This window comes from Antennarius striatus, chromosome 9 (genome assembly GCF_040054535.1).
Source record: "Antennarius striatus isolate MH-2024 chromosome 9, ASM4005453v1, whole genome shotgun sequence".
Lineage (NCBI taxonomy): Eukaryota > Metazoa > Chordata > Actinopteri > Lophiiformes > Antennariidae > Antennarius > Antennarius striatus.
The window spans coordinates 5,936,694-5,952,725 of NC_090784.1; the positions used below are offsets into that span (position 1 = coordinate 5,936,694).

Sequence of the window (16,032 nt, forward strand, 5' to 3'; positions counted from 1 at the left end):
GTAATCCCAAAAATTCCAAGTGGTTTTCTTCCTATTCCAACACCTTTTTCAAATTTCCGTAACTCTTGGACAGTCTAATCAAATCCGTGGTCAGGTCCAAAATCCTGAGTTCTCCCACCCAAATAAACATGTTGAGTTCACATAATGTATTCCACAGCCGACAGTTGTGCTTTTATGTGCTGCTGCTTTAAAGTAAAAATCATTCTGCCTAGCTCACAGGTCATGACTATGTTGCTGGAAAAAGAATCTTTTACACTTATCATTATGTTGATCGTCAGAAATTATTGTAGAAGCAGAAGATCTATTCTGCACTGATGATCAATAATCAATTGATCAAATCCTTGAGAAAATGTTCCAAGTTTGATTCTGACTGATTTTGTGTGGTACAATACAATAGACTACCTACAGAAAAGTATCTACTATCTCTTTATAGTGACGTCAGCTTGGTCAGGTCACCATATGTTTTCTGTGAGGATCTTTTCACAATAAGATACAGTACCTTATAAATGCTGAAATGCTGGGTTCTTGTTTTCTGCTAATGGCCTCAGAGCCTGTTAAAGTCCCAAATGGAAGTCAGCTATCAGTACTATGTACGTGTTTTACAATGAACAAAACAAGTAGATTACAACTGAAAATGACACTGTGCCCCTCTGTATGACAAGGTGTTTAACATCTCCACTGAAGGTCTGGGACTGTAGTGTAGAGGCAACTTTGCTTGGCTGTAACTCCACCTATATAATCTGACATGTATACTGTTGTCATTCTGACAGTAATGAGCTCTAGTGCTGCTTGAAAACGCTAATCTTTTTTTTTTTTTTCCCCTTTGTGCTTGTCTCTCCCAGGTGGTTCAGGGAAGCACCGATCCAAAGAACCAAAGAAGAAGAACAAGCAGAGACTGAGATTTCGCGCCCAGAACCAGCACAGCGACCACTTGGCATCTGCGCGCACCAGCCAGTGAAAACTGAAACTACGGACTTCCATTGAAATCAACGCAAAGCTGCTAGCTGCTGCTACACCCATGTTCTGACCGACGGCTACCCCACCACAAGCCCACCTGCCCATCTGCCTGCCAGCCCAACCCCCAACCGCCCCTGGACTCAGTCCATCACTACAAAAATATATGTCTAACATATAATGTCAGTATCAACACACTTAACACATGCTTCATGCCTCCCCGTCGCTTTCCCCTGCTGCAGTGACCAGCCGGGGGATTCTGTTCTCTAAGCCTTGTGGACTGTTACAGTTGACATTACTGAACTAATTTCCCGTCATTGACAATGTCATGATGCAAGGTGGAGGAAAACGGACGGGCAACCAGAGACTGTGGAGGCAAGAAAGCTAAATAGAGGGAGGTGGATAGAGGAGGTGGTGATGGAGTTGGCAAGCTAAACTGCTGGTGGAAAGAAAAGGGGGAGGAGAGGGATAGGTTGAACGACAGAGGATGGAAGAAAGAAGAGATAAGATGATTCTGATGGACAAGAAAAGAGACTGTTTTCTTGTTGGTCCTATATTTATGTCAAAACTGCCCTCACCTGCCCTTCTAAATGGAGACGATAGCGTTCTCATGTGTGGCCTTTATGTTATGTACATTTTTGAGAGTAATATTAAAGAAATTACCATGCATAGTTGCAAAATATTTTATTCTCAGCACAAACTGTTTACGTTCAGACCGCTTTATGCTCTAACTGTATAGTGTGGATAAAAAAATAAGGAAATTAGTTGTTGGACTAGCATGGCAACAGACTCATGTGTACATAGTTTATCTAATTATGGAAGCTTATTACTGTATTTTCAGTACTGACTTGTTCATCGTTCTAAATGTTTTAGAAATTTAAAAAAAAGTTGTAATAGCAAGCTACAGAGTAAAATGATAAAAACAAACAATAAACATAGCCGCTACATAGCTATTTCATTTATATGGTATATATTTGATTTATTTATTAATTCTATTTTGTACTTTTTTTTGTTCAGTGAGAAGTTTTGCCTCATACTGTTACTCTTATATGCTGAAATATTCTTTGACTTCCTTATAACAGTGCATATCTTTAACACGTGGAAAATGTTTTTTGTCCGATGTCACACAAAGTGTCGTATTACATTCATTTGACCTCATCTACTGATTTCAATGTTTTAAAGAAGAGGAAAAAAGACAAACTATGCTTTGACATATTATATGTTTAATAATTAGGATCCAGCAAATGTATGGTCATAGGACTGCGTATGTGTACATTGTGTTTTATTAAAATACATTTCATGTGACTGTATGAAGACCTTCATTACTGTCTCTGGCTTTAATATTAATGGCTATGCTCTCAAACTGACATTTCCTTATTTCACTTCGGTGTACAATTATGTGATTTCAAAAACATTTGTGAAATCCATCATGTCACACTTCTACCTCCAGCCAAAGGATTGGGTATGGTCAATTGAGCCTTAACAGCATGACGGCACTGTTAAGGGTTTGTAATTCACAATGACGTATCCTCACAAATGGTACAAATCCATTACGTGTCTTTGGTGGCTCATTTATTCTTAACATCATACTTTAACGCCCTAACAACATGTACTTGGCTTTGGCGATTGTCTTTCATCACGCACACAAATTTGATCACGTCTTTATGTGATGCATGTCCCACTTATCCACTTATACGGTCTTAAAACATCAAATAAAAAGCACATTAAAGTATTTTTTAGGCTAAGACTGACTTGTATAAAGGGGATATTTAATGTAAGTCACGGACAATTTAGCCTGAGATCCACACCTTATAATCATTGTGCCGAAAGACAAAAAAAATCTGCTGAATCTGCCAGACAGCTTATGGACGTACAGTAGCACATGAATCACATTGTGTCACATCAGCTGTATGTCACCCTTGCAGATGCTCTGCCTGCTCTGGTGTTATATTTATGTGGAGAGGTTGTCAGTGATGAAATGTACTACTCTTTATATGACTTACTGTCCACCATTTATGCAACTGCTTTTGGCTGAACATCTGTAACAGGTGCTGAAGGTGCCAACAGTCATTTTATTTTAGAGGTTATTCATTTCCACAGCTAAATGCTTTCACCAAGGGACAAAGCTAAAGCTAAAGCATTTTAATCAGTCAGACATTATGACATCAGAGTCTGAGCCAGAAGTACATAACACCTTTCACAGAGGAAAAACTGAAACTGGCATGCATATGTGTTGCTATGGTTTCCAAATGATTTTTACATTATTATTTAGGTCTGTATGAGGCCTAAACGGATCAGTTACAAGATTGCTTCTTAAACTGTCTGTGGTTGGTCTTCTTTCTTTCACATCACAAACAAACTGCACCACAGTCTGCCTGGAAGCATACCAAGACCTTTATGAGAGGTCTTGTCTCAGCTATTTGAGCCGCATTTCCACTACGTGGTACCGGCTCAACTCTACTCGACTCTACTTGCCTTTTTTGGTTTTCCATTGGGTAAGCAGTGCCAAAAAACTTGTAAATGGTACTACATTTTAAGCGCCACCTTCAGTGGGGTTACAGAGGGCTGATTAATTGATAAAAGGTAAAATTAAATATTAGAGACTGCTTATTGGTTAGAGAGAATCATTTCTTCAATGCCTCATCAATGCTCACCTACACAGCACGAACCAATGGCTGCCATCATCAGCCAAGTCGTTTTTATGGCTGTTTCATCTGGTAGGTGCTAATAGGAAAATATTGTAGAGAACGCTTCCTTCTCATATTATCAGACCTGTGATCATCTGTTGTGTTACTCTACATGCCAGTTTTTAATGTATTGTACACCTAAGTAAGTATGCATGCACAGCTATTCCAGATGTGCTGTGGCTGTACAGATTCTATTCAGGACACTGAAAATTGAAAATAAAACATGGTGGCCGGAGGATCATTCAACGGGGGCTACGGTAATTCAACAAAAATTAGTGGTTGTTTAACTGAAAGTGAAAATAGACATTCGACAGTTATTGACAAAAATGTTGAGGATATGTGAACACTTCCGCTGTGATTCTTCATAAAGACAAAAGAGACACGCACCTCATTACGAAAATAATTTTATTTGGTAAATTTTCTCAACTACAATCAACTATCTGAATCTTTTTTGGAATTTGTCTCTTCTTGAAGATAATAATAATCTTGGAGAGCCTGAAGAGAACCCACGAGGACACGAGGGGAACATACAAACTCTGAACAGACAGGCCTGAGGTGGAATTGAAGTTCGGAACTTCTTGCTGTGAGATAACAGCGCTACTCACTGCGTTCCTAAGCTACTCACTGTAATAAAATGTCACATGTGAACACAACCAGAAAATATTAAATAAGACTCAAAATCAATAGTAAAATTGAATAAAAAGGTACAAGTTTAATTTTGCAACTGATTAGTGGTAGAAGGATAAAATACTCTCAGTTTGCACCTGGATATACCTAAGTTGCCTTGTCCAAACATTAACAGTTTTATGTTCTTTTCACATTATGATATACCAAACATAACACTCTTCATTGTTAGTAATTGCATGTTCTTTTCAGTGTGAGGTAAATAGGTGGCTCCATGGAATAAGTGATTCAGAAGTGAATGAAGCAAAAAAAGTGACTGCTGCATGGAGTGAAATGAGGCTTCGATGTAGTGACTTGTTTTGAAATACATCTGCTGTTGGTTACAAGTTAATGAACGATTCACAGATGTCATCCTCTGGGCCAGACTATCACTGCTCCAGACTGGGGGATTAAACCTAAAGGGTTACGGAGAGGAACTGCACTGAAGTGGATTCATTAAGCTCAAGACCACCACTACAGCACATATTGCTGTGTCTACGATGCAAATAAACAACACATTTTTGAGGAATGGGTCTCTCTATTTCTCATCACCTCTTTCCTTTGATTTCGATCCACTTGTCTGTCTCTGTTGCTGAAACATAAACAGGACACTGATGGTATTCTCTAAGTTGTATAGAGGGTTTGCAGCCATTCACACATCAGGAGGACTGGTCCTCCCACTGTAAACCACTTCTGTACTCACAGAGTATGTGTGTACACATGCCGCTGTGGATGTATGTATGTGTGTGTGCTCTAATGTTTGTGCTAAATGTGGTTAGGTGGCTGAGACTGAAGCTGTCTTTTAATCTGACAGAGAGCATTTTCATTAGTTTTGCTGGGTTCTATTAATATAGCCTCTTTCAAAGGCCCAACAAGTGAAACCACTAGCAGGAAATGACCGAGGGCTCTACACTACATAGATCAGTGACAGCAATCTGTGCGTTTAAAGCCAGTTGTTATGGCACATAAAGGCATCTATTGTACACAATAAATGAAGCTCAGAAGACAGTGAGCGGACGAGGGGAGGGGCTTTTATCGGCCATTCACTTACTGTAGCCGACTGTGAGTGTCCAACTGTGGCATAGGTGACACATTTGTTCCAATGCAGATGGCTGAAATGGAAGTTATGACATTGGCGAGGCAAATAAGATTGCCCAGTATAATAAATGTTGTAATAATTTGCTGTTTTTAATAACTGTATAATGAGGCATTGCTTGCCCTTACAGCTGAGGGAAATCTGGAATCATTATGGGTTAGCCACGGTGCTTGGCGCAGGCTAAAGCAGCAACGAGTAGGAACATAGCAGTGTGAAAGGACAAGAGGTCTTAATATTTTGAACAAGTTTGACATATGTTAGCCATCATGGTGTGTACAAACCCACTAAATGGTGGCATTAATGGGTGAATTTTATTGCTAAAGTCACCCCTAATTGCAAAAATGCTATCCAAAGTCAACTCTCAGTGCAGATTTTGCCTACATTTGAAGTTGCTAGGTAACAAGTTAATCCCCAAATAAATACGTTCTTCGATGAAAACTAAGTGTTTGTGACAGTTGTTTGGTTTGTGACTTTTGAAACAGGAAATTGTAGAATGTAGCTGTACTGGAAGTCCTTGGTGATCCCAGTCATTTACTTCTTCCACATCTGCCTCACCTGCTTGACAGGAAGTGGAAAGATTCATGTTCCTATTATTCACCTTGCGTATTAATATCACCATGCTGTTTTTGTTTCATTCTCGGATGACAAATGGGGAATATTTATGAGCCACTTGCTGTGGTAGTGTTTCTGTAGCTGGGATTCATAACAGCAGGTGCAGTGAGGGACGTTGGACTTTTTATCACCATCCATTACACGGAACAGACAGGCATTTCTATGCTGACCTGGTGTGGTGTGTCCTGTGGGTGCTGTAAGCAATTTTTGGCCTACTTAAGCACATGTTCGTCTGAACAGTTTGGCCTTTTCTTTTACATGTGGGTCCAAATATAACACAAAGTCATTGTCCCTGATCACTTGAGGGGAATATATCCAAGCAGCTCCATCCTCCCTCTCAGGATATGACACGCAAGGGCTTTATGACTTGAACGGAATCACATTGTGCACCTTAAACACATTACAGGCTGGGCAGATATTTCTACTAACTGCTGCTCTGAGAGCCATGGGCACAACCATTATATTGGTCTCCAGAGCCAGCTGGTGAGGACAAATCCACAAGGATTCCTATTTTCCCCTTTCTGACTCTCTGGCAGCCCTTCTCCATTCATTCAGTTTTTATATGTGCCTAGTAGCCGTGTTACTACCGGCTTCAAGGGAGAATTAATCGAAAACAGGTCTTATTAAAGTATATTAAGACCATTTGAATTGAATAAATTATGCTCAGTAAGGCCCATAAGGGTTGTATCTGAGCCATAACTGACACTTTTGGCGTATAGCAGTGTTATGTGGTGGCAGTGGGTCTGGGGGTGGGAGGGGGGTACTTCTCACCTTGGCCAAGTGTTGCATGGAGGGTAAACAGACATTAAGTGGGTATGAGGGCAGCAGGGGGTAAATTAGGGCCTCATTGTCCGCCTCCATTCAGGGGTGGATTATGCAGCTCCTTGTTTCAAAAGCAACCTTTGCCCCAACTTGGAGGGTCTGTTGAGGAAATAATCATTTATACCTACAAATATGTGCGAACAAACTTTATCCTCCACCTAAAAAGAAGCCAGGGAATGGGGAGTGGGTGGATGTGGAGCCACTGTAGCAGCATGTTGTACCTCAGTCTCTCTAACTGGACTGGGATCTGGAAATACTGGAGCCAATAACGCTCCCAGTCGTCATCCTCAGCATGGCACATTGTACTGGGCAAGTGCGTGGGCAAGTAGACTGTGTTTAATCAACTCAGCTGAAGGTGAGGTCTTGACCCCATGTCAGCGGTTTTCCAGCCATGATAGTGTGCGTCTGTGTGATTGGCTTCCAGCCTTTGCTGTGTGACCTGCGGTGGAGCCTCCGGTTCATTCTCTGCTCTCTGCTGTTGCTGGTTTAAGTGATTAACTGTAGAAAGTGATGACTAATCTGTTGGATAAGAGTCTGAAACATTTGCAGTTGAATGAGATATTACAGGCAATGTTGTATGTATTCTGGCCCTCTGGATCCAATCAAGGAAAAGATTAATAGAAAGCATTACCAAGTTATTTTCTGTAGTGTTATTCATTTGAAAAAGTATTACACAATCCATCGTTCCCAATTGGGAAATTACTTCGTAATGATTTATATTTTGCCAACCGCGAAGTAAACCTGACTAATATGTTTTGACAGACAAATACCATACAACAATTTAATGCTGTGCATCCAATCATATGTTATTAATTTCACATTGAATGGAATATTCACTTCCATCATTCATTTTTAGTGGCCTAGCTTTAGGGATGGCAATGTCATGTGTGTTTGTCCACTGCTAACAAACTGTAACAAGGATCACTCCACTTTACTTCAAGCTCCTGTCTCTGACCCGATGTCTAGTCAATGTTTTGCATGACCAGCATCAATGTCGGTCCAGTAATAGCCCAATTATCATAATAAAACCTTTTTAATGACTGTAGCTTCACCTAGCCCGTTTGGAACAGCACAGCCCTCTCATCTGTTTAGAACGTGAAAGTGAAATTTAGGGTGCCAACAAAACACTTCCCAACAGATAAACAGGATTCAAAGATGAACGACTGTAAAGCAATGTGTGGTGTCACTAATCAGGATAGAAAGTGCAATTTGTCTGAAATGATCCACTAGGTGTCAGCACTAACCATGTAGGCAAGTCAAGTATTCTTCCACCCTATTGTCAAAGGAACATGTGAGGGCATTCATCACTGGTGCTGATTCAACCTCCACTTTGACTGAGAGACAATCCTTTTGTTTCATTATGAACACCAGTAGCAACATAAGTTTGTCATCTTCAGAAACACGTGCCAGACTCTTCTGATTTACTACTTTTGCCTGAGAAATTAGTTAATAGATATAATGACACATGAATTGTCTACGTTGAGCAGTTGATGCAGAAACATGTTTGAAACATAGACTGATAACTGCATATTATACAAAATTGTGTTGAAGAGTATACATTTTCTAGGACAACCTGAAAGATACCACTTTGTTTCTAACTGTTTTACAGTTTTTGAAGGCAATTTTTCTATGAGAAAAGCTTAACCGTGCCAGTTCGAATTTGAATTAGAACAAGCCAGCTTTCATTGTAATCTATTAAAAATCAGTACTTTCCTGACAACCTGAAGTTGTTCTTTAAATTCGGACATCAAATCAACATTTTTCTGACTTAGAAATCCAGAGACTGAAACACAACATCCAGAAATCTCAGTATTACAGTTTGTTCAGCTTTCAGTTCTGCATCTGAAAGATCTGAAGATCTGACTGTCATTTGCGTTTGTCTGGATACCATCCAGTCAGAGTTTCTAATGAAATCACAAACAACATCAACATCCTGTGAATTCCTCAACGTACCGCCCCAGCACTTTACTTTTGTACATTTTAAATATGCTTGCCTGAAGATTTATTGAGCTAGTATAATTTAGTTCAGCAACGAACAGTCCCCTAATTGCTGCCTGCCTGCCTGCATTGTGTTCTCTGTGTGTGAATGAGTTAGATAAAATAAACCGCATGGTGTGTTTGTGTGTGTGTGTGTGTGTGTGTGTGTGTGTGTGTGTGTGTGTGTGTGTGTGTGTGTGTGTGTGTGTGTGCGTAAACTGAACAGAGCCCACTGCTTTCATTTACTATCTCCTTGTGTGGTTTGGCAGCTGCTCTGTTGGTAAGGGGGCGTAGAATGGGGCATCCGTCTCAGCGCAAGCCAGGCCTGGCATGGCGCTTCACCCCCTTCATGGGTGGATGGGAGTGGCATGTGTGTCTGCTGGCATTTACATGTACAGTACATTTGTTGTGTGTATGTGTGAGTGTGTGTGTGTGGGTGTTGGGGATTACATCATAAACACAGGTTTGAACAACAACCACAGGTTTACCATTGTTCTGCTTGTCACATGCAATACCTTTTACCTATAAAAGATACTATTGTACGTCATGCTAGTAAACGCCCCATGTCTGCAGTGAATTAACACCAGGCCATTTATTTTAACTTGGTGGTCATTATAATTGATAAGTAATGCAATAACATGCACACTATTATGGCGAGATGCCATACTTCCGTTTTCCATACTGGATGACAAGTGAAGCACGACAGAACTGGGCCGGTCTGAGCCTGCGTCGCATTTGGACAGCAGACCACCCCTGGAAAATGAAGCTGCCTCCGGAAGTCTAGATTATTTGAGGCCAGTGGAGAACGTCACTTAATGAACATACAAGTACTTGTGGCTGCATGGTGACACATGAGATTAAGTGTCATACATCCAACATCAAATCCTTGTCAATGGGTTACAATTTTTTGATGATCACATAATTGCTATTAATCATTCACTCATTCTTGGATTAATTCCTGAAAAACCTGCAATGAGAAGGTTTACGCTTCTGTGTTGTGTGGCATCTGTTTGAAAGATGAAAGGCAAGAGTTATGTGGTGTGAGTATATTTATTGACAACGTCAGATATTTCAAATGATTCACATTGAAAACTGGCTGAAGCAGACTAACAACTTAATTGAACACGTGAACATTTATCTATGGTTTTTCAAATTGAAAGGCTGGTGTAGACATCCTCAGAACCTGCAGCAGAAACCACATTCACTCATACGAGGACAGCAGTTGCAGCAAAACTTGTAGCCAGCAGGATTACGCTTCTGTCTGTTCTATGGCATCTGTGTGAAAGACAAGAGATTGGAGTTCATCTCTGAGGATATATATACCAATCTGAGATTTCTATGAGTGTCAATAAATTTTGACATCTTGAATTAAGTTGATAGTCTGCTTCTGTCACTTTTAGATGCAAGTCCTTGTAAACATATGATGTTATTAATAGATATAATCTGTGCTTCAAGTGAGCCCCACTTTGTGTATAATACAGGATACATTCATTGTTTTAATAAATGTTATTTCAAAGAAAATATAACGTGCAATGAAATTTAATATTCTTCAGGTCTTACATTAAAAACAGTGCCATTCTTTGACATGTATTAAAATTGTGAATATCACAATAAATGTGACCCCCTGCTGCTGGACCCCTTGGAGTCTGTGGGGTGTGTTATACATAACAAGGAGTTCTGCTCCCACAAAGGCTAACTGTGCAAACTGAACTCTTTCATTTATGTTTCACATTTTCAGGATACTCTTGATTTTTGGTCACCCTGTAGATGGTATGTGCTCAGTGATGTATTTCTCAATGAATTTTATTTAAATTGCACAATGACCATGCATCATGCCCCGAAAACACTTCGTGTAAAAAGAGGAATTGAACAAAATACAAGAAAATATTCAACAGTTTGAACAATGTCACTGAATGCTAGGATACACAAAACAAAATAAAAATGTCATCAGAACAAGCTCATTAAGTAATGTAGGGTCTGTCTCTGTGTAGCTCCGCGGTGCACTGGCGTCGTGCCCAGAGTTTGCCCCACCTCAAGCCTTACGACTGCTGGAATAGACTCCAGCTCCTCGTGATCTGCTACGGCGGAAAAAACACTGATTAGAAGATGGATGGATAGATGGATGGATGGATGGATGGATGGATGGATGGATGGATGGATGGATGGATGGATGGATGGATGGATGGATGGATAGATGGATGGATGGATGGATGGATGGATGGATGGATGGATGGATGGGCTAAATAATGGATGAAAAGGGGTGCAGTAGTAGTTTTCAGATGGATGCAACATCAGTTGAGATCTCATTCTTGTTCATGGAGTAAAGATGTTGTCCGTGTTTTCTTGTGACTTTTGCATGTCTTTTCATACTTTGTAATTGTTTAATAATATATAATTAATTATGCTCTGGTAAAGTGTGAATGTCTGTTGTCGATAAAAATATGTCTTTTTCATAGTTCGAGGGTTTGGGGGCTTTTGGTCAATGCTGGAAGAGATTATAATGATATTAGTCATTTTAAATGTTGCTGACTTTTGAGCTCAGTCAGGGAACAAATTAAACCTGTATCTAAAGGTCCTACTGCATTATATTAAGATGCTCATTTAGTAAATAGAAGTGGGTTTCAACCTTGACTTGAAAAATTTTGCTAAGGTTTCTTCCTTAACATGTGGGGGGAGTTTATTCCAAGGAAACAGGTCTCGATAAACAAATGCTCTGAAATCAAGTAATAATTATTTGTAGGAATGACCAAGACAGCAGCATCAGAAACACAGACAAGTACCTCAGTGCTAATCAATGTAAGGCCTTGGAGGTTAAATAAAGAATCTAACAATCATCTCTTGCTTGCACTGGCAGCAGCATTCTGGACAAGCTGCAGTTTTATGATAGTGTATTCTTGAATCCAGATAGGAGTTCATTACAATAATCAAGTCTGGATGGATTAACTTTTCATCATTACATTATGACAAAAAGCCCAGATTGTAAAAATTTGACTGAGATGAAAAAAATGCTGATTTCGTAATGGATTTGATGTGACCCTGAAATTCTAAATGGGGATCAAAAATCACTCCAGGATTTCTCACAGCAGAGCTTTCATTATAAATGCCGCCATCAAAATTAACAATTCATGTCAGACTTTCCAGTATAAGTATTAAAGCTCTGTTTTGTCAACATTTATTTGCAGAAAGTAATACACATACATTTAGTAAGTAATAAACACATACATGTATTAATTTCTAAAAGACATGCTCCTAAAGTACAGAATTGGGAAAGATCAGTTGGAGCGTATAGTTGTATCATCAGGGTCACGATGGGCTCAAAGGTCATGTTTCAAAAAATATCAAAGAGGGGAAACATATAAGAAGAAAACACGTAGGGCCAAGAATCATGCCTTGCCATACACTAGACTTTACTTACACAAACTTGTTCATACATATTCAAAAAGTTTTAATTCATTGGGATCAAATGATTTTATCAGCAGATATTGAGTATGTCCTACTGTGTGGCTGATACTATCACATCATGTAAACTGCAGCCTCACAAATCTATCAAAATTCTTGAATATTTAAAAGTCACTCAGGGCTGGTGTAGATACCCTCAGAACCTGCAGCAGAAACCACATCCACTCATACGAGGACAGCAGTTGCAGCAAAACTTGCAGCCAGCAGGGTTACGCTTCTGTCTGTTGTATGGCATCTGTGTGAAAGACAAGAGACAGGAGTTCATCCCCAGCATCATCATCATCCTCAGTCTGTTCATTGTCTCTCTCCTTCAATGGACCTTACATATTTGCCTCAGTCCATTCATTGAATTGGACATACCTTCCAGGAGTCATCTGACATCTCTTCTTGGGGAGCAACTGGATGGTCATTGCTCAGTGGCTCCTCCAGCTCCTGAACCTGTCAATGAATTGTGAACATTTAAAGTCAGAGCCAGTACATAGCATTATACACAACAACCTCAAAGCAAATGGAACAACTGACTGAAGGTCTTACTTCAGACACTGGAACAGCAGAGCTCTCCTGAATACAAATAAACACCAGCATGATGGCCACTGCAACTACAACACTGAAAGACTTCATGTTTGGAGGTTCGACTGGTTTAGTTTGAACTCCTCTGACTCTTCTGGTGACTCTTGTCAGCTCCTTTGACTTCTCCTCTCTGATGGAGGAATGCTGTGAGTGTGTTGGTATTTATACTGACTTGACTTCAGTTGCCTCATTATTGACAACACCTCTGCTGGGAATGAAAATGGGAAAGTCCTCAATGATGGGAAGTGAGATTTCTGTGCCACAAATCAATTATTATTTCGAAGGCTTGTTTACTAAAGTATAAAATAATTTTATGTAATTTGTGTTTCTGATCTATAACTAACCTGCATCTGTTAATTGAGCAATACAGCATGAACAACACAATGCAACAGCAACCCTGTAAAACCTTTTCATGTCAGACTATTTAGGTTATAAAACCTTATGATTTCGTGAAAAGATGTAACATTTTACCAGAAATCAGAAACAAAGCTTCAGATTCATTATGAGTAAAAACCATGTAAAAAAAAAAAAGCACATTTCAACAGTATATGTTTGTTTCACTTTCTGTAGAAACATTGATTAATTGTCCTGGGGCAGAAAGAGCTGAGTTTCCATCAGTGGAACTTCCCTTTGTCATTCCCAGCAGAGGTGTTGTCAATAATGAGGCAACTGAAGTCAAGTCAGTATAAATACCAACACACTCACAGCATTCCTCCGTCAGAGAGGAGAAGAAGTCAAAGGAGCTGACAAGAGTCACCAGAAGAGTCAGAGGAGTTCAAACTAAACCAGTCGAACCTCCAAACATGAAGTCTTTCAGTGTTGTAGTTGCAGTGGCCATCATGCTGGTGTTTATTTGTATTCAGGAGAGCTCTGCTGTTCCAGTGTCTGAAGTAAGACCTCCAGTCTGAACCATTCCATTTGCTTTGAGGTTGTTGTGTATAATGCTATGTACTGGCTCTGACTTTAAATGTTCACAATTCATTGACAGGTTCAGGAGCTGGAGGAGCCACTGAGCAATGACCATCCAGTTGCCCCCCAAGAAGAGATGTCAGATGACTCCTGGAAGGTATGTCCAATACAATGAATGGACTGAGGCAAATATGTAAGGTCCATAGAAGGACAGAGACAATGAACAGAGTGAGGATGATGATGATGATGATGATAATGCTGGAGATGAACCCCTGTCTCTTGTCTTTCACACAGATGCCATACAACAGACAGAAGCGTAACCCTGCTGGCTGCAAGTTTTGCTGCAACTGCTGTCCTCGTATGAGTGGATGTGGTTTCTGCTGCAGGTTCTGAGGACAACTGCACCAATCTGGGATTTCTATAAAGTGTCAATAAATGTTGTGTTAAATTAAGTCGATTGTCTGCCTCTGACACTTTTCAATGTGAGTCCTTGTAAAAATGTAATGTTAGTAATAAATATACTCACTTCGTGCTTCAAGTGATCTTCACATTGTGTACATTGCAGTTCATCATTTCAATAAAATTCAATTCAGGTGAAATTTAATTTGTGATGGTGTTTCATAATCTTTAGGAACTGCTTTAAAAAACAGTCCTATTTTCTTTGATATTCATCATAATTGTTAATATCACATTAAGTGTGACCCCATGCTGCTGGACCCCCGGTGTCTGTTGAGTGTGTTAAACAAAACAAGTAGTTTACTCCCAAGAAGACTGACCGTGTTATCTGTCTTTGAGGAAAGTTTTTCATATATGTTTTCTCACATTTTCAGAATGCTTCTGAATTTTGTTCACGTTGTTGATTTTATGTGCTCAGTGATGTCATTGAATACCTGTGATGTTTTTGTCAATCAGTCAATTGACATTATTTAAATTGCAAAACCACCATGCTTCACGGTCCCAATCCATTTTGTAGAAAAGGAGGCAGTGGACAAAAATAACCCTTGGATATACATGTGGGGTCAGGCATGGCCCCATGGGTTGTTTTTGTTCAACAGCTTCAAAATGAAAGTTTGTAATATATTCATATTCCAGGTATTCCTCATAAAATATGTTGTGACATGAGGCCATTTTCTTAAAACATAAATTATTTTCAAGAAATTGTAGTTTTTGTATCACTACCCCACTCTTCCATAAGTGGGGTCACATATGACCCCCAAAAGTTCTTATGGATTTTTGCATGAACCTTTACTTTTTAGCCACTTTTACTGTCCCACTTTCACATCTGTTGTCCTTGTCCACTTCTGCTGCAACTTTCCAATCACCACAACTGGTATCAGGAAGCTTACCACCCAGGAGCTCTTTGCTACAGAGTAACACATGTATAAGTCATTTCTCTATTTTTGAACTTAATTTTTTGTTATATTGTAACATGTGATCACAATATGTGTTTTTTATTTTATTTTATCTATAGTAAAATGGCTGATAAGAGGCCAGGTAGGATCCTTTTGGACTATACCCTGCAAATGATCCAGGACGAATGGGATGAAGTCATAGTGACTGACTCAGATTCTGACCTCTCAGATATGGAAGACACAGCCTATTGTCCCCCCACTGAACTAGGGCAGTCAGACACACAGGAATCCACTGAGTCATCTGAAGAGGACATGGAGCCACAAGTTCTCTTACTGCAAATAGTTACCTGCCAGACAAGCTAAAACACCAAGTCACAGTTTTCAACGTATTATGCCAGGACCTGTACCTGGGATTAGAAATGTCTCCCCAATAGATGCATGGAAGGGATAAATGTCTGATGACATAATAGAAGAGGTGCTGACATGCACAAACAAGGAAGGAGAAAGAGTAGCCTCAGACATGGGGAAAGAGTTGAGAAATACAACCAAAGATAAGCTTGTGGCCTTCATTGGATTGACCATTCTTGCAGGAAGTGAGAAGAACTGGGATGTGCCAGTCCATACGCTTTTTGGGAGTCCTCTGCACAACCCATTGTACAAGGTCACTATGTCAATTCAAAGTTTTGAAGACATTTGCCAGTCCTTACGTTTGATGACAAGTAGACCAGGGCCAACCGACTGAAAACAGATCACCTTGCAGCTTTTTGCCACAAATGGGACCTATTCCTGATCAGCTGCAGGGACAAATTCACCCCCGGTGATTGCGTGACAGTGGACGAATAACTCGTGCCTTTCAGAGGGAGGACCCAGCTTCTGTAGTACATGCCAAACAAGCCCGCCAAGTACGGCAGAAAGACCTTCTGGGTTTGTG

The 16,032-nt window shown here is 39.9% G+C and overlaps 3 protein-coding genes across 6 annotated transcripts in view; 2 read left to right on the plus strand and 1 right to left on the minus strand.

The window, feature by feature from the left end:
• rspo2 (R-spondin 2) overlaps nt 1–2,262 on the plus strand; it is a 54,142-nt gene extending 51,880 nt beyond the window's left edge. For all 4 annotated transcript variants that reach the window (XM_068323962.1, XM_068323964.1, XM_068323963.1 and 1 more), the window contains one exon: nt 843–2,262. In XM_068323962.1, coding sequence (XP_068180063.1) covers nt 843–958 — 116 coding nt within the window. In that variant the 3' untranslated portion in view covers nt 959–2,262. The remainder of the gene's footprint in view (nt 1–842) is intronic.
• A 9,900-nt stretch (nt 2,263–12,162) lies between these two features.
• On the minus strand, nt 12,163–12,930 carry LOC137601352 (hepcidin-like). The gene is made up of 3 exons (XM_068323505.1): nt 12,805–12,930; nt 12,631–12,708; nt 12,163–12,505 (listed from the first exon to the last, which is right to left on the minus strand). Exons 1-3 carry the CDS (start codon nt 12,889–12,891, stop codon nt 12,407–12,409), a joined length of 264 nt encoding a protein of 87 aa, XP_068179606.1. The 5' UTR covers nt 12,892–12,930; the 3' UTR covers nt 12,163–12,406.
• Nucleotides 12,931–13,578: 648 nt separating this feature from the next.
• Nucleotides 13,579–14,325, plus strand: LOC137601474 (hepcidin-like). Its single transcript, XM_068323666.1, has 3 exons — nt 13,579–13,730; nt 13,829–13,906; nt 14,044–14,325. Exons 1-3 carry the CDS (start codon nt 13,644–13,646, stop codon nt 14,140–14,142), a joined length of 264 nt encoding a protein of 87 aa, XP_068179767.1. The 5' UTR covers nt 13,579–13,643; the 3' UTR covers nt 14,143–14,325.
• The last annotated feature ends 1,707 nt before the right edge of the window (nt 14,326–16,032 follow it).